Source organism: Syngnathus typhle, linkage group LG1 (genome assembly GCF_033458585.1).
Source record: "Syngnathus typhle isolate RoL2023-S1 ecotype Sweden linkage group LG1, RoL_Styp_1.0, whole genome shotgun sequence".
Taxonomy (NCBI): domain Eukaryota; kingdom Metazoa; phylum Chordata; class Actinopteri; order Syngnathiformes; family Syngnathidae; genus Syngnathus; species Syngnathus typhle.
This window is the reverse complement of record NC_083738.1, coordinates 23,482,028-23,504,676: the sequence shown is the minus strand read 5'-3', so window position 1 is coordinate 23,504,676 and position 22,649 is coordinate 23,482,028. Positions and strand designations below refer to the sequence as shown.

Genomic DNA, 22,649 nt, shown 5'->3' with positions numbered 1-22,649 from the left:
AATATTAATAAAAAGTATTTTACATATGTTTTGTGCTATTTGAACCAATAAATGCAATTGCTATACAGACACCATGTCATTTGTGTCATAACATAGACACACCCATGACCCCCCCAAAAAAGGGTATCTTCCTTTTGAAAAATCCAAATCTGGTCACCCTGTGTAAGTGCCTGAAAATGTGTACAAGATAACAATCCCATCGAGGAGTCGTCTGAGTCCTCAAGCGTTTGCTTCCCCCAAAGAGCCAACAAGCCACAAGATCCCCGCGCACTCAAGGGCCTTGACGTTTCCCCCTCATTTCTCTCAGATTCATTTGCTCATCGTCTCCTCGCTCATTTTCATTCACAAGTACATCTCATTTGATTCCCACTTTCAGACTTGGATTTCATGATTTCGATTTACTGTTAAATGAACACATTGAATTACACCTCATTTCATTCCCACTCTCATGCTTGGATTTCATGATTTCGATTTACTGTGAAATGAATACATTGAATTCCACCTCCTTTCATTCCCACTTTCCTACTTGGATTTCATGATTTCGATATACTGTTAAATGAGTTGACTGCTTCTTGCTGTTGTTCACGCATACACCAGAACATTTACAAAGTAACAAAAAAACAAAGGGATCAAAGGAACAAAAAAGCAAAGGCCTCAAAGGGTACAGTGCGTCCATCACACGCGCTCGCCACTCCCATTTGTTTCTCCTGACTGGAATCCACAGGCCGTTGTCATTTCTTTTCTCCGGAGTGCAATCGCTGCGACGTTCAGTGAGGCGATTTTTTTTCCCTGCGCTCTCTCTCCCTCTCTCTCCAAGATGTGGGAGGCACTCGAGAGGTTTATTCTCATCCTTGGCCTATATTGGACATGCGTGTCAGGTAAGCAATTTAGTCAATTAAAAAGAGTCAGTTCAACAGAGTTCGTTGCTAAAACAATACCGCTGTCGACAACGTGATGAAATGTACTGTACTGTGAGTTCGCATGACTGCATCTGCTTCTACTCTTGTCAAAACATTACAGGGCCTGAGATCAAAACACTTTATTGCAATGGATCCAATTCTGAGCACAAAAATGAGCTCCTGTGAACTTTTGAATTATTCTGATGCTGTTGCTGTTGCTGTGTACAACTTTGATGACGTCACTCTTGCTCGAGTGAGCGCAATTGCTTGCTTCGTACCGTTGCCAATCGTGTTCTTTCCATTCCTTTCTCGTTCGTTCAAATGGCTTTTTAAGGTGCGTTTATCACTTTCGTTCAGGTTGGCTGCTGCTCTGTCAGAACATACGAACAACTTGACTTTGAAGTAATTACAATCGGCCTATAGAGGAAGTCAACCTGTCTCTACTATGCTCATTCAAAGGGCACAGTCACTCAGACGGACGAGCGCATCTCGGTGGTCTGGGGAGACCTCTAGCGGTGGATGTGAGAAATATGAATGACGGGCGACGGACGGCAGGCAGCAGCAACACGTTTCAAACGTCCGCGATTTCTCCACGCCACATAACGATACAAAGTAACACGAAAACATTCAATCTACGTATCATGCAACAACAACAACCATGTAGCAAGTAACGTCTTTGTTGGCCGTGAACCCTGCCGAACTTGCTCAACTTCTCATGAACTTGTAAAGCACTACTTTACGAACCTGCGCTCTTCCTAACTAAACCATTTCTTAGCATTAAAATTTAATCATTATTGATATTATTGAAACATATTACGAATAATTATTTCATACAGCCCTTTATACAACAGATAGTTCTTAGCGCCTCTATTATAAAGCTATTTCTCGTTTTCTTTCATCTAAATATAATGAATAATAAATAAAAAATTATGTACATTGTAATGAAATTATAAATGATAAATAATCATTATAATTTAACAGTAATCATTTCTTCAGCTCTTTCTACAATAACTATTTTTTCATGAACAATAATGTCTCGTGAATTTTATGATCAAAAACCTATTCATTTATTTTTCTCAATGAATTTCTCTCTCAAAAAATTCATTTCTTTTTCTCAGTGAAATTCTTTGCAAAATTCAGCCGGACTTTTACAAGAGCCTCTGATTTTCAGTGCGTGTTCATCTGAATATGGCATTTGCCCCTCAGAGTCCATACGAGGCCCGTGCTTATTTGGGTTAACCTGACTGAGCCCGCAGTTTAAAAGCCCCTCTTCCCCATGAAACCCCTGCACTGCTCAGCCCAGCCCAGCCCAGCCCAGCCCAGCCCAGCCTAGCTTTGTACTTTGTCATTTAATTCAAGGACACGGGCTTCCTGAGCTAAAAAGAGTGGCGCGGGGTCCAACTGTTGCAATGTTACAGTTGCTGAGTTGCCTTGTGCTTTAGCACCCCCCAGTGGTGAAATGTGCGAGGACCTGATTTGGGCTTACGTCATTGGTCATGGATTTGCCACACGTGCGTGACTGTTGGGTGGGGATCGCTGATGGTGAAGATGAAGTGCTAACACTGTGAGTTTGAGTTCGATTCATTTTGTCTCACATAGTGCCTCTGATGAAAATGACAGGCATCTTTTAACTTGCGCAATTGGTGGCTCAATTGAGTTTGATTCATTTTGTCTCTCATAGTACCTCTGATGAAAATGACAGGCATCATTTAACTTGCGCAATTGGTGGCTGACTACATCCTTTGTTTGCCCCACTGTAAATCTGAAGCTTAATAGCAGAACTTTGGAGCAGTTGTGTGCAATCTCATGTCATGATCTGTGGACATGTAATCATGATCAATGATGTTGTGAAAAAATAAAAGTGAATCAATCAATCCTTGGCAGGCACAAGTGATGCTTTGATGCAAACAATCAGCAGCTCACCCCAAAATGAAGGACAGGCAAGTTTTTGGAAGGGGCCAAAGGCACAATGAGCATTGCCCTCCCTGACAGAATCCTCGTGCATTTGGTTGCCATGCGCCCAATGAAGAGCATCGAGTAAAAACATGCCATTGGTGTGCTCTGATCTGTGCGCCTGTTCCCCAAATTGTGCCCTCAGCCAACCAGTGTGCTCCCGGGTGGCGCGGGTACGGCACCAGCTGCTACAAGAAGATGGAAGTCCCCAACGGTTGGCTGGGTGCCTGGCACCACTGCGTCTCTGAGGGCGGCAACCTGGTCTCGATCACCTCCTCGGCCGAGGAAAGGTTTGTGAAGACGACCATGGCCAAGTACAACCACTTCTGGCTGGGACTCTCCAACCAGGTGAGACGGAAGCGGCAGTGGACTCTGCGGCGACAACTGGAACTGTTTTCTTTTCTCCCCCCAGAAATGTGACACGGTCTGGTGTCGCTTTGAAGGCGGGAGCCAGAAGCTGACCTGGTCCGATGGCCAGTCAACAACACACCGCAACTGGGCCTCAAATCAACTCGAAAGGTAAGACCTCACAACTCTGCATGCTGTTGTCAGGCGGAGACGTCGGCGTAAAGGTTCTTGAACCAAGTTTGAGAATGACCACTCAAGGAAAAATAGGAAAATGTTCTTTTTTTTTTTTAATCTATCGACAGCGCCGACGTCGCGTCCTGCGCCTACGTCGCCCAAAAGGTTCGGGATTATTCCGGGAAGTGGAGGTCTGGCTCCTGCGCTTCCTCCTTCGCCTACATGTGCAAACGGCCGCTGGGTAAGCCTGCATGTTTGTAATCGGGTTGACTTTGAAAGGAGAAAAGCTCAAACAGGGTCTTTTTCTATGCAGACTGCCCGACGTGTTCCTCCAAAAGTGGTCCTGCTATGGTGAAGAGTGAGTCGCAGCACGCCTATTTGCACCATCTGGTCATGGTTTCCTCCTCAATGTTTTTCTTCGTGGCCTCAGCTTCTGACTGCGACGATGGCAACATCCTTTATGGCGATCATTGCTATTTTCATGGCCCGACTCATGAAACTCAAGAGGATGCTGAGGAGTTCTGTCTCGCCCGGGGAGCCCACCTCCCTCGCGTCCACTCTAAGCGAGATGCCCAATTCCTGGAAGGTAAGCACCAAGAGGAACCGCCGTAGTCGTCACTTGGCTGAAGCTCTTCTTGCCCTGAAGCTCTTGTTCTTGCTCCTTTCCTCAAGATTACTTTCAAAAAGGTCTATTTCCTTGGGTGGGACTCAAGAAGAAGGGCAACAACTACAAGTGGAGTGACGGAACAGTTTTGGTAAGTGAATTGCTGGAGGCCTTTGGAAAAGTCTGCTTGCAGGCATCCGTTTTGTCTTGAGGCATCGGGCAGCCGATGACACATTTTTGGCGCTCTGATTTTAGAGACAGCGAGGAGGCAGTTAAGATGTCCAGGAAATATCCTGGATGGTGCCTCTGGTTTGTCTTTGGGTATTCAGGGTTATTTGCATTGCGCATGAGACCTTTGGCTCGCCAGAGAGGGCACAACATGCTTCATTTCATTGCAATGTTCATACTACTTTGACTGACAATAAAGTGAAGCCGACAAACCAAAGTGAAACTTGAATGAGAGAAGGCACGCCATTAAGTGAGGAAATGCGGCAGGAAGACGACCAGATCAAATGCAACACGCTTAAAGTTCTATCCAAAATCTCGTCCGCAGGACTACGAAGATCTCGATGACAGACGCTACTCCGGTGGTGACTGTGCATCAATATTCGATGCACAGATCTACCTGAACGCCCGATGCTCCTGGAAGCAGTCAGTTATCTGCCAAACAGGTGCTAACGTCGCTCCCGAGCGCTCCTTTTGGACAGGTCCCGCATTTGCTTATACCCCCTTTCTCTGCAGCCAAGCGCGGCGGAGGGCGTCCACCATTGGTGGGCCAACCTGGTAGGTGTCCAGCACTGGCGCCATCCGTCTTGCACTGTCTTGCGTAACGCCGTCTTATGTCTGGCTCGCAGACTGGACTGACAAATGCGGCTGGTGGCTGGATGACCCCTCCAGCGACTTCTGCTACGTGATCATCCCACAGCCCACCAAGACCTGGCAGGAGGCGCAAGACCACTGCCAAGCCCACCAAGGGAACCTGCTCAGCATCGCCGACTCGCAAGAGCAGAGCTTTGTGCACGGTAGGCGGCCGTGAATTAAAATATTGGCCACGAACAAGTTCTGTTCATTTTGCACATATTTAAAACACGTAAATAGGAAAAGAAAGCACTTTAAAGTGCCATATCTAAGTCACCCAAAATGAAAACAAAACAACCCAAAAACACCAAAGAATGCTGGAGTAGGAGGAAGCAGAGCTTTTTAGAATCCCACCCTAATCCATTCAACAAATACTTCAACATACAAATCAATAAGAGACACACTTTCAGATTCCCTTTTGCCTGTGTGTAGTCACTTGTCTTTTTTTTCAGGCATGTTAAGAGACCAGATTTGATACACTTTTTTGAGCAGTTTTTACGTGTGCTCATTTTCTCGACCATTGCACAATTTCACCCCACAAACAGTAATACACATTTTTATAGTTGTTCAGCAGACTTTTCCACGCCTAATATTCAGTTTCCGTCTCAGATGATAGCCACCCTGCCTGCCTTTCCATAAAAAAAAAAAAGTGTCTCCCGCTTGGAAGAAGGTCACCATAATTTGAGCTGTCTTGTGTTTGATCGAGATCCCTGAGTGACAAAAGTTTTGTCTGGTATTATAAAAAGTGCATTTGTATTCTCCTTGTTATTTTTCTTATCGCTTGACTTATTCGGTGTTACCCCATATTCCCCATACAGTTATCTGAGTCGATGTCGGTATCTGGAGTCCGCAATGCTTCCGAATTGCCTTTGACATTTTTGTTTTGACATGATTTCCAGCAGATTTTTTATTGTCAACAGTCACACCCAGGACTTTTATTTCAGAAGTCAATTTTCCCTTCCAAATGAGGTTTGATATGTGTATTTTGCAAATCATGCGAATTTTGTTTCCATCAAATTGTGGTTGTTTCCATAAGCTGCTGTCCATGTCCACAGCGCAATAGATGTTTGTATCACGAGCAAAACAAAATGCATTTCATTATTTTTGCTGCATTACTGCACGATGATCGCGTTTAGGAGCAAGGACAGCCGACCCTTGAGGTTCTCCACATGTTATGGGCAAAAAGTCTGATCTCCAATTTTTACAAATTGCTGCCTGTTGATTAAGTCGCTCCTCACCCAGTCCACTCTGATGCCCTGATTTATTGTGTCAAATGCTTCCTTTAGATCTGTGAAAATACCCATCACCTTTTTTTTTGTGTGTGTCACGCTCTCGATAGGATCCATTAGTGCCATTGATGTTGCGCTGAGAATCCATATTGACTTTTTTCTTTTCTTTATTCAACTAAGTTGTCGAGTTTTTCTGTGAAACTTTTTCATGGATCTCGGAGTACTGAAAGAGCAGAGAGGGAGAGAATGGCGTGTAATTAGTCTATTTCTACAGTGGTAGTAGCTATTTTCATGTCATTTGGAAATCTCCCAGATGTAAGACATAATGCATATGTGAGTCAGTGGTTGTGCAATTTCACCAAGAACTTTTGTGGATGCTACACATATAAATATCATTGTCATCAGTTGAGGTTTTACTTCTACACCAAGAAATATATGGATTGAGCAGCCGAGTCTGTCTGGATCCTGTGTTTTTCCTGCTAGCTGGCAGGTCCCACCCACATTGACCAAAAAAAACCCTATTCATTGACCACCGCTTTCATATTGTGTATCGATCGCTCGATTTCAATACAATAAACTGGGTACTTTGTGTTTTTGTTTTTAGCTCCAGTGTTTAATACCTAGCCTTCCACATCCCCTTTGTATTATTTTTATATCTCTTTACAGGACAGGTTTGATGGTACAGTAATCCCTCGTTTACCGCGGATAATTGGTTTCAAGACCACCCGCAAAGTAGTGTCACCCTTTTTTTTTAAACATACATTGTTTGTGTATCAATAAGTGCATATGAAACCATATAAGTGCATATGTTATCATTAGAACATGAAATAATAGTTCGAGCGCAGTATACCGCACTGTTATTGCTGGCTTGGTGTTGATTCTACTACTCATCTTGGCTAACATCCCCCTATTCTTCTTGCATGTTCTCTTTTGATCCACAGGTTTCGTCAAGAGTCAGGGACAAGCATCCTCTCTGTGGTTGGGCGCCGATGTCTCACTCGATGATGATGACGGCAAATGGATTGACGGATCCTCGTTCACGTTCAAGCGCCATTGGGAAGGTCGGTCGGAGACGGTTGTCTGCTGCATTTTGGAGGAACGGAGGAGCACTGAGATCTTGTCTCCCTCCCTCCCTCCAGGTGACGCCAAAGGAAATTGTCTTTCCTTGCTCACTGGCAGCGGCGACTGGAAGTACGACCCGTGCGGCAACAAGAGAGGCTACGTCTGCAAGAAAAGAGGAAAAGGTAAGTGAGGCATGACGCCCCACCGACCGTTATCGCCCCTTGACCCTCGTCTGTGCCTTAATGTCTGTCTTTTCGTTTCCTCTTGCAGGATTGACAGCGCCGACTCTTGACGGTAAGTCAGACTGAGCACATGATCCTGGAGTCACACCATGCCAACCGACAAATTCTTTGCAGTTTTTTGTTCAATTTTGTGAAGTACTCAGCCACATGTTGAATGCTTTTTGCATCGTCTTAACTTGCACAGCGGCACTTTGTGTGCGTGCGGACGGGTTGTTTCTCAAGCGTGAAGGTGAATTTTCCGGAATCATTTCAAAAAATGCACTGGGCTGAGCTTAACCAAGTCGAGTGATCTTCCAATTTACCCGACCCGAGAAAATGACCCTTTGCTCAAAAGTGGACTGCAGGGCAAAAACAGGAGTGTGCTCTGATCTGTCCGCCTTTTCCCCAAGTTGTGCCCTCAGACAGCAAGTGTGATCCCGGGTGGACCGAGCGCGACTCCAGCTGCTACAAGAAGATGGAAGTCCCCAACGGTTGGCTGGGGGCCTGGCACCACTGCGTCTGGCTGGGCGGCGACCTGGTCTCGATCACCTCCTCGGCCGAGGAAGACTTTGTGAAGACGACCATGGACAAGGACACCCCCTTCTGGCTGGGACTCTCCAACCAGGTGAGATGGAAGCGGCAGTGGAGTCTGGAGAAACAACTGGGACTGTTGTTGTTCTTCCCTGCAGAAATGCGACGACTCCTGGTGTCGCTTTGAAGGCGGGACCCAGAAGCTGACCTGGTCCGATGGCCAGACAACAACACACCGCAACTGGGCCCCAAATCATCTCGAAAGGTAAAACCTCACAACTCTGCATGCTGTTGTCAGGCGCAGGTTCTGGAACCAGTTTTGAAGACGGACACTTTGGGAGGAAAAATAAAAACTGGAAAATATTCCTTTTTGTTTCTCCCGACAGCGCCGCCGTTGCGTCCTGCGCCTACGTCAACCAAGGGGGAATTGGTGAGCCCGGCAAGTGGAGGTCTGGCTCCTGTCATTCCTCGTTGGCCTACATGTGCAAACGGCCGCAGAGTAAGCCTGCACGTCCGTGCTCACGTTGCCAATGAAAGAAGCAAACGGGTCTTTTTTTGTGCAGGCTGCCCAGAGGGACAGACGTGTTCCCCCAAACGTGGTCCTGCTGTCGTGAAGAGTGAGTTGCAGCACACTTATTTGCACTTTGGCCGTCTTGTCACGGTAACGTTTTTCTTTGCGGGCCCAGCTGCCTACTGCGACGACAACTCCTTCCACTATGACGATTATTGTTACCGTTACGAGAAGACGCATGAAAATTATGACAATGCCGAGAAGTTCTGTCAAGTCCGGGGAGGCCACCTGGCTAGCGTCCACTCTAAGCAAGAGGCCCAATTTGTGTATGGTGAGCACCAAGTTGAACCTCCGCACTCGTCATTTGCCTGAAGCTCTTCTCGCCCTGAAACTCTTCTTGTCCTTCCTTCCTTCCTTCCTTCCCTCAAGATCACTCGCAGACCTCACAATCTGCTTTGGTGGGACTCAAGAAAACGACGGGCGACGACTACGAGTGGAGTGACGGAACAACCTTTGTAAGTGAATTGCTTATTTTTCAAAAGCTGCGCTGGGAAAGTCCAAATTTGAGCAGCATAAAAAAAAGGGGAGAAATGCCGCTCAACGATTGGATTGTTTTGGAGGGGAAATGGGCAAAACGTGGGTGCGAGTGAGCCCAGGAAGGGCGTTGGGAGTCCAATACACGCGTGTCGTCCGCAGGAGTACAAACGGTGGGAAAAAGACACCACGGGGGACTGTGCGTTCCCAAATTCTGTTGGGGAGTTGAGTGGCTGTGAGTGCTCAACGACGCGGCCATTCTTCTGCAAAACAGGTGCAAACGTCGCTCCCGAGCGCTCCTTTTTGGACGCATCCATCGCATTTGCTGATACTTGACCCCCTTCCTTGCAGCCAAGCGCGGAGGGACTCGACGGCTGGCATCATCAGTCAGCCTAGTCAGTAGGTGTCCCGCACTGCCGCTGTCTCATGCCGCACTGCCGCTGTCTTATGCCGTCTATGGCTCGCAGGCTGGACTTACAAATGCGGCTGGTGGCTGGACAACCCCACCAACGACTTCTGCTACCTGATGATCAGCCAGCCCACCAAGACCTGGCAGAAGGCGCAAGACGACTGCAAACTCCTCGAAGGGGACCTGCTCAGCATCACCGACACCGATGAGCAGGGCTTCATAAAGGGTTGGCTGGTCGTGAATTTGCGCATGACTTGAGAAAGAAACTTTTTTTTTTTTCCCCTACTTCACCTTCCTTTCCATTCGAAACGTGATCAAGCTGAGATATGGCCAGCTTTGCTTGTTTGTTTTTTGGCTTCACTCTTTGTTGCAGTATTGTTAGCACTTTGTCATGGCTGTGCCACACCCGTCAAGTTGTAGTCATGTGTGAGTCGTTTTGGAATCGTGCATGTTCTCTTTGGGATCCAAAGGTATCGCCAAGGTTCTGATGGGCGATGACGCCTCCCTGTGGTTGGGCGCCAACGGAGGCATCGAGGGTGACGGCGGCAAGTGGGCTGACGGATCCCCCTTCTCTTACCTCCACTCGAGTGAAGGTCGGGCTGAGGCGGTTGTCAGCTGCACTTTGGAGGAACGGATGAGCGCTCGCTCAGATCTTGTCTCCCCCCCCCCCCTCCTCCCTCCAGGTGACCCCAAAGAGGGGAAATGTCTTTCCTTGCTCACCGGCAGCAGTGACTGGAAGCGTGACAAGTGCGACAACATGAAAGGCTACGTCTGCAAGAAAAGAGGAAAAGGTAAGTGAGATGTGACGCCCCACGGTGGGTGGATCTTCATCACACGTTCTGGTTCCCGCTTCTAGGAAAGACAGCAAAACCCCAGCTGCTGCTACATGATGGTAAGTCGCCTTCAACGTCTCTGTAAAAAAAAGACGGAGAGAAGTCAACGGTTGTGCTCTCTCGCTCGCAGGCTACAAGGAGGAATTTATTTGCCAAGACGATTTGAGAGTCCTTCGTTGTTCCGATGAAAGCGTCATCCGCGTACAGTCGGCTTTCCTCGGCCGGAGGCGTACCAACGTCTGTCTGACTGACGGCGCCGGATCACACGGTAAGAATCCTCCAGTGGCATTGTTGATTTTAGCTTTAGTTTCTGTCGCGAGGTGTCACACGCAGTCCAGTAACTCATTTGTAACCTATAATTCAATATCAATATGCATGGACTCCTGCAACCAGTTGAAGTCGGTATGTGAATGAAATGTGCATCAAATGGCGCTGTGTTGTCATTTGCAGATCGCTGCAGGATGAAAGGGGCTCTCTCTCACTTTAGAGCCATGTGTGACAAACATCAGCATTGCCCCATTCAACCTACGCTTCCGGACCCCTGCCCTAGTGTCTCCAAATACCACCACATCGTCTACAGCTGTGTGCAGAAAGGTGGGCTTCACAAGGAAAGAATCCAACGGATCCCCAGAAAGCGCGTCGGCTGGCCAGACGTGAGAGTGAATGAGCGAGCGTTCCTTCCACTTTTTTGTCTTTCCTCAGTGTGTCTTGACAGTCTGGGCATCGCTGACGGGACAATCCCAGACTCCTCCTTCACAGCCTCTTCCGCTGAGATCAATGGCGAACCTCACAAAGCGCGTCTGGGGGGCAGCGGTTGCTGGACACCGTCCAAAATACGTATGTAAAAAAACAAAAAAAAAACACAGCTCTCCGTCGTAGTTACTGGTAATTTGGTGTCCTGAGCAATGGAATGGAATGCCTTCCGCCCTCAGGCGGCAGCTGGATCCAGGTGAACCTCGGTCAGACCTACAAGGTGACGGGCATTGTGACCCAGAGGTGTATGAACCAAGAGTATTCGTCCAGCATATTTGAGTTGCAGTTAAGTATTGACGGAGAGACTTGGTATCGCCACCCAGAGCAGGTGAGCGAGCGGTAGGCGACTCCAACTTTGTCATCCAGGCAGTTGCCATTCATTGCAAACGCGCGTGTTTTGTTTCCAGCCTGTTGTGGGGAGGCACATGCTAACCAGGTTCGTGTTCGCCAAGTACGTCCGCCTCCTGCCAAGATTTTATGGCCTTCGCTTTGACATCTTAGGGTGCATGCCTGACGACACCTTTCGCGGTGAGTACCGACGTTTGGAGTGCAGTGGAAAAACCAGCAAGAAACAGGCTTTGATTTGCCCTTCTGACCCGCAGACATCTTATGCAACAGCACAGCCACCAGCCTCGGCCTCGACGGTTCAATGACGTGAGTCAAACCCGCCATCAATTTTTCTTGCACAAAAGCCTCCTCGTAACTCAAGGTCTCCCGCAGGGTCCGGTGCGCGCAGGGCTGCGCCCGAGCCTACACAGTCTACGGAACACAGATCTACAAACAAGTATGTTAATTAGTGCACGACCTGCCAGCGGAGTTCTTGTTCTTTGTCCGAGATGTTCTCTGAGTGCAGGAGTCAAACATCTGCGCGGCTGCCATTCACTCGGGCGTCATTGAGAACGCGATCGGAGGAATTGTGACTTTGGTAAAGAAAGAGCCACAGGAGGCCTACAGCAGCTCCGCCAGGAACGGGATCACCTCGAGGTTGGCTCTCACTGCAGCGTCTATTTGAAGACGCCCGGCTCATTCTCACTTAACTGTCTGCAGGGATGGTGACGGTTTGGCTCGGTCTCCGTCTTACACTTTTCTTGACCAGGGTGAGTAGGCTGTCTAGAATAGGAAGCGTACTTCATCACGTGACGCCATCTTGCGCGCAGAGCCGAGATGCTTGGGACCTGAATGGGAGGAGTTTGCGGACTTTTGCTACAAACGTTTTGATGAGAGAAAGACGTGGTACGACGCTCGAGAATCCTGCTCCTGTCTGAAGGCCAAGCTGGTGTCCATTCGCTCCAAGGTTGAGCGGGATTGGCTGCAAGACCTCCTGACGTCAGGTGCGCGCTCGCCAAGCGTCGCAACTGCTTGATCGCTGCCATATCTGGAAAGCAAATGAGAGCGCTCTTGCTGTTTGCAGCCCCCGGCGACACGTGGATCGGATTGAACGCCCCGGTGGTCTCCGGCGAATTTGCGTGGTCGGACCACCAGAAGGTGACCTTCACCAACTGGGCTCCGGAAGAACCTGGCGAGGGGTTGGAGAATTGCGTGGCCGCCTTGAGCCAGGTGGGTGGCAAATGGAAGATGAAGTCGTGCGCGGAACTCAACGGCTACATGTGTAAGATGCCCACGAAGCGTTATGAGCTGGATAAAGGCGCCAATGCAAGCTGCGAGTAATCATATGAATGCAATTGACCTTGCATGATCGTTCTGTTTGATTTACCGTGCATTTTGATTGACTGACTGCTGGATTGATTTACCATGCATTATGATTCTGTTTACTTCTTCCTCTTCATGACTTAACATGTGAAATGACGATTTACCATGCATTATTATTCCTTTGTCCATTTACCATGTTATTATTCTCTTAGATTTACCGTGCATTTTCATCATTTATTTCTTATATTTCATTTTACTTATTGTTAAATTTACCATGCATCATGATTATGCCATCTGATGATTTACCTTGCATTATTATTCCTTTGTCCAATTTACCATGTTGTTATTCTCTTAGATTTACCGTGCATTTTCATCATTGATTTCTTATATTTCAATTACTTATTGTTAAATTTACCATACATTATTATTACGCCATCTGATGATTTACCATGCATTATTACTTTGTCCAATTTACCATGTTGTTATTCTTTTAGATTTACCGAGTATTTTCATCATTGATTTCTTATATTTCATTTACTTATTGTTAAATTTACCATGCATTATTATACCATCTGTTGTTTTACCTTGTTTAATTGACCAAAAAAATAATAATTACCAAGCGTTATGATTCTGTTGACTTCTTCTTGACTTAACATGTGATATGGTGATTTACCATGCATTATTATTCCTTTGTCCAATTTACCATGTTATTATTCTCTTAGATTTACCGGGCATTTTCATCATTGATTTCTTATATTTCATTTACTTATTGTTAAATTTACCATGCATTATTATACCATCTGTTGTTTTACCTTGTTTAATTGACCAAAAAAATAATAAAATAATAAAGACAATCGGTGGGTCACCTGGTTAACTCATTTAATAGTTTACTGGTTTGGACAGGGCAATTTTTTAATCCGGTCATTTTGATCACTAATTTATTACGCCCGAGGTACGAGTATTAGTCAGACTTCCTCATGACGCCATTTGGGTACAATTTTGCCATTGCTATTAATGGATAGACAGACCTTGGCTCTTTTAAACACAACTGTGCAAGGAATTTGAACTGTTTTGCCGATTTGTTCATTTGTGATATGGGTCCAGGTGGCAGGCTTCAAAATTGTACATTCTCGAGAGTTAAAAAGATGTCTGGGGGCGATTTCAAAATCTTCCGGGATTTTTTCGGACTGCCTCAAACTTAATACATGTACAGTACATTGTCAATAGAATTGCCACTCCGTTCCCTTTCACTCAATTCCAGGTTTCTCAGTATGGTTCGCAAATAAGTCACGCCTTTCTCCTCAAATGTTTCACTTTGCTGATTGTGTGTGTGTGTGTGCGTGCGTGCGTGCGTGTGTGTGTGTGTGTGTGTGTGTACGTGTGTGTGTGTGCGTGTGTGTGTGTGTGTGAGTGTGCGCGCGCGTGTGTGCGCGCGCGTGTGTGTGCGCGCGTGTGAGAGTGTGTGTGCGCGCGTGTGTGTGTGTGTGCGCGTGCGTGTGGATGTAGGGTGGGCTAGTCAGCTGACACACAGTGTTTACAAGCAATGCCGAAACCAAACTGCACGTTCACGGAGGAGCTGAATGAAAAGTTCGATAAGAATAATATGAGACTTTTTCTTATATTCATATTATAAACATTATTAATCAAAAGTATTTTACATATGTTTTGTGCTATTTGAACCAATAAATGCAATTGCTCTTCAGACACCATGTCATTTGTGTCATAATTGCACCTGAGGCGGCCATCTTCACCGCCAAGGGGCTGGAGGGCGAGGGTGCGGCCATGTTGAACAACTTGCGTGTCTACGGCTCCGTCTGCCTCCTCCTCATGTCCCTGCTGGTCTTTGTGGGCGTCAAGTACGTCAACAAACTGGCCTCTGTCTTCCTGGCCTGCGTCATCGTCTCCATCGTCTCCATTTATGTGGGCGCGCTGGTCTCCGCTTTCAGGCCGCCCAATTTCCCGTACGTACTGCCGTCCCGTCGCCGGTGCGTTGTCTCATCTAAATGCTTGACATTTGTGACAAAGCGCGACGTAAGATTAGCGCAATGATTTCATTCGTAAATGGAAGGTTTCCAATTTGAACTACTCTTAAAACTCCCACTGAAATTTACCCGAACTTGACCCGCCAGCTCAGTGGCCTAGTGGTAGAGTGTCCGCCCTGAGACTGGAAGGTTGTGGGTTCAAACCCCGGCCGGGTCGTACCAAAGACTATAAAAATGGGACCCATTGCCTCCCTGCTTGGCACTCAGCATTAAGGGTTGGAATTGGGGGGTTAGATCACCAAATGGTTCCCGAACGTGGCACCGCTGCTGCTCACTGCTCCCCTCTCCCCCAGGGGATGGATTAAAATCACATGGGGATGGGTTAAATGCAGAGGACAAATTTCACCACACCCAGATGTGTGTGTGGCAATCATTGGAACTTTAACTTAACTTTAACTTTGCAGGGTATGTACGCTCGGAAACCGAACCATCAACGGCCACGACCTCTTCGACCAGCAGTGCGCTAAAACCGTCCCGCTGTCCGCCGAGAGGGAGGTGACCAATGAGACGCTTGGCGGCGGTGCGTTTTGATGTTGTGCACCACCGTTTGCACGCTTAGGAGGCCTGCAAAGTTGACAAACGTTTCACCTTTTTTTTCCAGCGGACGGCAACACCACGACTCTGGCGACAACGGAGCTGGTCCCCAGTCGCGGCGAGAATACCACATACTTGTGGAGCCGCTTCTGCCAGAGTGCCGAACTCAACTCCTCCTGTGACGACTACTTTGCAGCCAATAACTTCTCCCGCATCGACGGTATCCCTGGTTTGGCCAGTGGCATCATCTCCGGTAACGCCGCACGCATTTGTAGCCGTTTTGGCCGCGATGGCGCGTGACGTTCCTCCTTTGCGGCGCAGAGAACCTGTGGAGCTCATACCTTGGCAAAGGAGACGTGGTGGAGAAAGGCTCTTTGAGCTCCTCCCAGGGAGCGGGTTCGCCATCCACACAGCAGCCTTACGTCTTTGCTGACATCACCACCTCCTTCACCCTCCTGGTGGGAATCTTCTTCCCCTCCGTCACAGGTAAACATTTTCTTTATTTTCACGATTGGTACTCACCCATCCCCATTAAGAGGTGGAGGAGGGTTTTCCTGAAGCTTGCTCATTTTGAGGCGTTTACTTGTCTTCCACAGGAATCATGGCCGGTTCGAATCGGTCAGGGGACCTAAAGGACGCCCATCGGGACTATCCTTGCTATCCTCACCACCTCCTTTATTTGTATCCTTCCATTAGAGCACAGTGCAGTGTGAATTTCACTCATTCCGACGCGCTGTATGCAAAACGTTAACATATCGTTTCCCAATTGAAATGAATGGAAACACCATTTGTTTGGCCCCATAAAAAAAAAAACAACTGCAAAAGTTATTTTAAAAGTTGTTATCACACTCCAAGAACTAAAAAGGTATTGTGCTACCCTTCTTGATGTGCATGATTTGTCCACCTCGGAAAACAGACAGAGATACTGTACTGTTCGTGGCAACATCACAACTCCGCTCCGCTTATCAGTACGGCACTAATATGACTCATTCCTCACGGACGATAAGGAACTGACTGTGGTAATATTGTCTTTCTACATGTATTGCCACTCCGTTTGTGTTAAATTAGCATTAGCATGATGCTAGTAGATGCAACGCAAAAGAATTATGTTTGAGCTGACCTTTGAGGGTTTGACGTTTTCCTGAGTTTCCTTTACCCAGACCTCAGCAGCGTTGTTTTATTTGGCGCCTGCATTGACGGTGTGGTCCTCAGAGACAAGTCGGTTCCATTCGTTACGTGTCTCCCTGTGTAAGAGAGATGTTTTTGAACGTTGTCATTTCCTGCAGGTTTGGAGACTCTGTCCGAGGGAATTTGGTAGTGGCCACGTTAGCCTGGCCCACTCCTTGGGTCATTGTGGTGGGATCCTTCTTCTCCACGTGTGGCGCGGGTCTCCAGTCGTTGACGGGTGCTCCAAGGCTTCTGCAGGCTATCGCCAAAGACAACATTATTCCCTTTCTTCGGGTTGGAACTTAGACTGTCGGACATTCTCAGCATGCGTGCTAGGCAATGTGCTGACCCGCTTTTGCTGGTGCGCGTCAGGTGTTCGGTCACGGTAAAGCCAACGGCGAACCCACCTGGGCGCTGCTGCTGACGGCCCTCATCGCTGAGCTGGGCATCCTCATTGCCTCTCTGGACCTGGTGGCTCCAATCCTGACCATGTGAGACGTCCCAACCCCTCTTGTGTCACGTCATTGGTCGTCAGAGCTGTCAATCTTCTTCTCTGTCCAGGTTCTTCTTGATGTGCTACCTGTTTGTCAACCTGGCCTGCGGCCTGCAGACCCTCCTGAGGACGCCCAACGGGAGACCACGCTTTTCCTACTACCACTGGTGTGTGCGCCGCAGCCGCTGCGTTGGCTGTGGATCCACACACACTCACCGTGTCTGTGCTTGTGTATGTGTGTGTGTGTGTGTGTGTGTGTGTGTGTGTGTGTGTGTGTGTGTGTGTCAAGGACCTTGTCATTTTTGGGGATGACCATCTGCCTGGCGCTCATGTTCATCTCCTCCTGGTACTATGCAATTGTTGCCATAGTGATTGCAGGCATGATCTACAAGTACATCGAGTACCACGGGTATGTTTCCATGGCGATGGCATGTGCCGTTCAGAGTTACCTTCACTTTATAGTGGTACCTAGACGTACGAGCGCCTCCATCTTTGGATGTGCCGTGGCCGCTAAGGCTAAGAGAGCTGACAACAGTCGCTCACGTTGAATAAAATGTGGTCATGGGCAACATTTAGCCCCGCCTCCTCAACGTTACACCAAAACATTGGTTATATTTTCAATTTGACACTTTTACACTACAGTAATCCCCCCCTCCATCGCTGGGGTTAACGTTTCTAGCCACCCTCGGAGTAAGTGAAATTTGCAATAAAGAAATACAGTCCCCTTGAGAAATTCTCCCTACGCATGTTTTTGTAGCATTTATGCCACTTCATATTTAAAGTCTTTTAACACAGAGATTAGAAACACATTTAAACATATAATTCACTGAAGTATGAGCAATGGGTAACATGAGTGTCTGTCCTGTATTGCAATCCAGAGCAGAGAAGGAGTGGGGAGATGGAATCCGCGGACTCTCGCTCAGCGCCGCCCGCTACGCCCTCTTGCGGTTGGAAGAGGGCCCACCTCACACTAAAAACTGGAGGTACACAATTCTCCCCGTGAGGTGAAGACGGCAAGAATTGATTCGGGCTCCAATTCAAGACCTGTCTCCTGCAGGCCGCAGCTGTTGGTTTTACTCAAACTGGATGAAGACGCGCACGTCAAGTCTCCGCGCCTGCTGACCTTTGCCAGCCAGCTGAAGGCAGGAAAAGGCCTGACCATCGTGGGCACGGTAGTTTCCGGCAACTTCCTTCACAGCTACGGAGAGGCATTGGCGGCGGAACAGGTGAGATCTCGTCGGCCAGGATTTGATTTCTGGACTACAAGGTCCTGCTTTTTGATTAACACAAATAAAATTCATCTTGTCAGACCCTAAAGCTTCTGATGGACAAGGAGCGGGTCAAAGGGTTCTGCCAGTGCATCGTCGCACAGAAGGCACGTGAAGGCATCAGTCATATGATCCAGTCCAGCGGTCTGGGGGGAATGAAGCCCAACACCGTGGTGATGGGATGGCCTCATGCCTGGAGGCAGAGCGAAGATCCGCAGTCCTGGAAGACCTTCATCCGTGAGTGCTGCTTCTCGCTCCTCTCCGTCCCACACAAGTGGCAAACATACTCTCACTCGAGTCTGTGTGTGTGTGTGTGTGTGTGTCTGTGTGTGTCTGCGTGTCTGTGTGTGTCCTTTTCTCACTGTTGCTTACCTACAACGCAAATGCTATCTCTTCTCCCATTTATGGCATTTACAATTCTGAACTGTTGCTGACTAAGTTGCGCGGCTTCAAAAATATGTGTCGAAAGAACAGATGCCTGCTACTAAAAGATTTGTACATCCCGCCACTGTCTTTCAATTGAGGGTCTGACGGCGCCCCCTGTCCTCCCTCCAGACACAGTGCGCGTCACCACGGCCGCTCACCTGGCCTTGCTGGTGCCGAAAAACATCTCCCTCCTTCCCAGCAACAACGAGCCGTGCGCCGACGGCTACATGGACGTCTGGTGGATCGTGCACGACGGCGGGATGCTGATGCTGCTGCCCTTCCTGCTACGCCAGCACAAGGTGCCGGCCACACAATACATTAGTTGCCGATTAACATTTCAAAGTCAAAGACTGCTTTATTGTCAATCCCTTCATATGTCAAGACACACAAAGAAACCAAAATTCCGTTTCCTCTATCCCACGGTGACGAGACATAGTACACAATAGACATACAAGTAGACGACACAAAATAAAAACAAGAAGGCACAAGCAATAAATAATAAATAAATAATATGAGTGATGAATAAATAATAAACAAATAACACAATAAATATTTTCCATTAAAAAAAAAACCAACAACTCTGTTTTGTTGTCCAGCGAACTCTATTAACCTTGCTGTGTTCTTCTCTCGCTGGCCTGGAGTAGGTATGGCGAAAGTGCGGGATGCGCATCTTTACCGTGGCCCAGATGGAGGACAATTCCATCCAAATGAAGAAGGACCTAGCGACGTTCCTCTATCACTTACGAATCGAGGCCGAGGTGGAAGTCGTTGAGATGGTAAGCCACCGCTGCTCTTCTTAATTTGGAGGGCATCAACTAAACGCATCTTTTTGCTGTGCCAGCACGACAGCGACATCAGCGCCTACACTTACGAGAGGACCCTGATGATGGAGCAGAGGTCGCAGATGCTCCGCCAGATGCGGCTTTCCAAATCGGACCGTGAGCGAGAGGTAAAGCCGCGCGGCTACGTGTGGGCAATATTTCCGCCCGCCTGACCCTTACATTTTTGAAATATTGGCTTCCTTCTCGCCGCTGGATTTCCTCAGCGGGTGCGCTGGAGTTTTGATGATGTGAGTAGCCAGCCATCAGCTAGTCCAAGTAGATTGCTTCTACGGAATTATGGCGAGCGATTTGAGGAGTTCGCTTTAATATCCACTCAAAGGCCCACGCATTAGTACTGTAGATGTGATGTCGTTGAGCTAGCGAGTCAGTATGTGTCGCGCGCCAATTCGCGGGAGCCAGGGCTGAGGCAGACAAGTCCAAGAGGAACCTATGACCTGACGTTGCCACTTTATCTTGTGACCCGCGGGCCAGGCTCAGCTGGTCAAGGACCGCAACTCCATGTTGCGACTGACCAGCATCGGCTCAGACGAGGACGACGAAACGGACGGCGGCGAACGGGAGCGAGCGGCGGCGGCGGCCGGCGACGGGTCCTCGTCCGAGCGCCACCGTCCCGTTCAAATGACCTGGACCAAAGAGAAGGCGTCGCAGTACCGGGCAGCGCACTCTGGATGCTCCACGCCCGAGGGCTTCAGAGACATGCTCAGCATCCGACCGTCAGTGTTCATACGTCGCTCCTCCCCCTCCGCACAAGCATCATCCAGTATGTCTTTTTCTTCAGTGACCATTCCAACGTGAGGAGGATGCACACGGCCGTCAAGCTCGACGAAGTTATCGTCAACAAATCCCACGACGCCAGAGTAGTCCTCCTCAATATGCCGGGACCACCCAAGAACCCGGACGGAGATGAGAACTGTATCCTTAATCCTTTTGGTGGTTTGTTTTGTGCTCGGAGAGGTTCAGCGTCTGCGTGAATGTTTGGCTGTCCGTGACTCACTTGAGCAGACATGGAGTTCCTGGAAGTTCTCACCGAGGGTTTGGAGCGTGTTCTGCTGGTCCGAGGTGGAGGAAGTGAAGTCATCACCATCTACTCGTGATGAGATGCCCACTTTGAAGGCAGTTAGTTGCCAATCTACTGCAAGTGAGAGAAGGGGGGGGGGGGTCTGACTGCCGCATGGGACCACTCAAACCAACCGCCGCTTGTCACTTGCTTGTCGTCACTCTTCTGTCATTCCACTGGCGTCACGCTGCAAGAAAAAGAAACAAGCCCCGTGTTCTTATGGATTGCGTTTTCCCGCTGACGGTCGTAGTGCGATGTCAAGTGTCAGAGGCTCTCGTTGCTCTGATGAGACTCAGGGTTGAAATTTTTCTCTTTTTCTCGGTATGTTTGTTCGAAATGTTGGAATTCGTTCATGCTCTGCACTTTTGTTTCCAGCATAGTAACTTAAATAGTTTCGTATCTTCTCTGATTTTAAACTACTGTATATGGATGGTCCATTTTTTTTTTTTTTTTGTCTCCGGTGACAGAACAAATCCCTTGTAGTTCTGCTTTGATGAAATGGACATTTTCCTCACTCATTGACATGCAGTTTCTTCTCGCCATGTCACATTCCTGTGTAACTGCAATACTTCCAATATCATGAGCCAAAGTCTCAGAGGTTGGCCCTCGTGGACGTCATTTCTGGGAGAATGAAACAAAATGAGGCATGGACCATCCAGGCAGAAATGACCGGTATGTATGTGTGGAATGTTATAAATGATTCATGCCCTACTGTCTGTATGTGTGTGAATAAGCGCTTGTTGCTAAGTGTGAGCTGTAACCTGTTTTTTCGTTCTCCAAATGTTTGTGTTACGGTGCAGGGATTTATTTTTGTTTTTCAAACGTTATTGTATTTCCTGTACATGATAACAGAGATTCCAAGATGTATCTTTTTTTAATTACACAATTATGTGAGGCATAAAACTTGTTTGGTTGAACATTTTGGGAATAAAGTGATCTAGAAGAAACAAATGTTGCCCTTCAGTGAAGTTCTGCTACAGTAACAATTTCAATGATTTTGCCTGTCTCCACCCCACCTGCCTGTAACAGCTGTGAGGCCTGAAACTATTGAAATTAATTGTAATTTTTCAAAGAATCTACTTCCTAGATTTATGTAGAAATTCAGATCTAAATGTTTTTATTGCGCCCAGGGCGCCCTTTGTCTCAGATTTTGTTCTTTTTGTGCCCAGGGTGACCTTTGTCTCTGATTATTTTCATAACTTCTATTGATGAGAATTTTAATCTTACTCCATTTGCTCCCAAACAATATTTACTAGAATCACAAAATAATCATACGTATTACTACTACTACTATTATTACTACTGCTGCTGCTGCTGCTGCTGCTGCTGCTGCTGCTGCTGCTGCTGCTGCTGCTGCTGGTGGGTCTCATCACCAAGGGCGACGAGACTCAATACAGGTCGGAGGTCAACCTTCTGGCCACATGGTGCAAGGACAACAACCTCCTGCTGAACGTCAGCAAGACCAAGGAGATTGTTGTTGACTTCCGGAAGGGTCACACCTAACACCTGCCAGTGACCATCGACGGTGCTGTAGTGGAGAGAGTGAGCAGCACCAGATTCTTGGGGGTGCACACCAGTGAAGACCTCTCCTGGACCACCAACACTGCATCACTGGCAAAGAAAGTTCAGCGCCGCCTGTACTTCCTGCCGAAACTCAGGCGAGCAGGTGCTCCACCAGCCATCATGCGCACATTCTACCATGGCACCACTGAGAGCGTCCTCTCCAGTTGTATCGTTGTGTGGGGTGGTAGCTGCACTGAATACAACATGAAGGCCCTGCAGCGCATAGTGAACACAGCTGGTAGGATTAGATGGTGCTTCACTCCCCTCCCTGAAGGACATTTATACCTCCCGTCTCACCCGCAAGGTGACCACAATTGTGTGTGATGTGAGTCACGCCGCTCACACTTTGTTTGTTTCAATGTAATTATTTGAGACCAATGGATAGACAGACTTTGGCTCTTTTAAAAACAAATGTGCAAGGAATTTGAACTGTTTTCCCGATTTGTTCATTTGTGAGATGGGTCCAGGTGCCAGGCTTCAAAATTGTATATTTCCGTCCTACTTTAGAGAGCTAAAAAGATGTCTGGGGGCAATTTCAAAATCTTCCGGGATTTTTTTCGGACTGCCTCAAACTTAATACATGTACAGTACATTGTCAATAGAATTGCCACTCCGTTCCGTTTCACTCAATTCCAGGTTTCTCAGTATGGTTCGCAAATAAGTCATGCCTTTCTCCTCAAATGTATCA

General features: G+C 47.8%; 1 protein-coding gene and 1 pseudogene across 1 annotated transcript; both read left to right on the top strand.

Annotated features, from left to right (window-relative positions):
• The first annotated feature begins 723 nt into the window (after window positions 1–723).
• On the top strand, window positions 724–13,412 carry LOC133155720 (macrophage mannose receptor 1-like). The gene is made up of 36 exons (XM_061281272.1): window positions 724–878; window positions 2,998–3,200; window positions 3,265–3,371; window positions 3,503–3,615; window positions 3,688–3,732; window positions 3,805–3,960; window positions 4,047–4,129; window positions 4,532–4,649; window positions 4,720–4,761; window positions 4,833–5,000; window positions 7,007–7,126; window positions 7,205–7,309; window positions 7,398–7,421; window positions 7,759–7,973; window positions 8,038–8,144; window positions 8,266–8,378; window positions 8,443–8,496; window positions 8,566–8,721; window positions 8,820–8,905; window positions 9,087–9,198; window positions 9,276–9,323; window positions 9,392–9,559; window positions 9,804–9,926; window positions 10,017–10,124; window positions 10,190–10,225; window positions 10,297–10,434; window positions 10,617–10,760; window positions 10,869–11,003; window positions 11,099–11,247; window positions 11,327–11,447; window positions 11,522–11,573; window positions 11,640–11,703; window positions 11,773–11,903; window positions 11,967–12,016; window positions 12,077–12,250; window positions 12,331–13,412. Exons 1-36 carry the CDS (start codon window positions 818–820, stop codon window positions 12,585–12,587), a joined length of 4,086 nt encoding a protein of 1,361 aa, XP_061137256.1. The 5' UTR covers window positions 724–817; the 3' UTR covers window positions 12,588–13,412.
• Window positions 13,413–14,112: 700 nt separating this feature from the next.
• Window positions 14,113–20,960, top strand: LOC133155645 (solute carrier family 12 member 6-like; annotated as a pseudogene).
• Window positions 20,961–22,649: the final 1,689 nt, after the last annotated feature.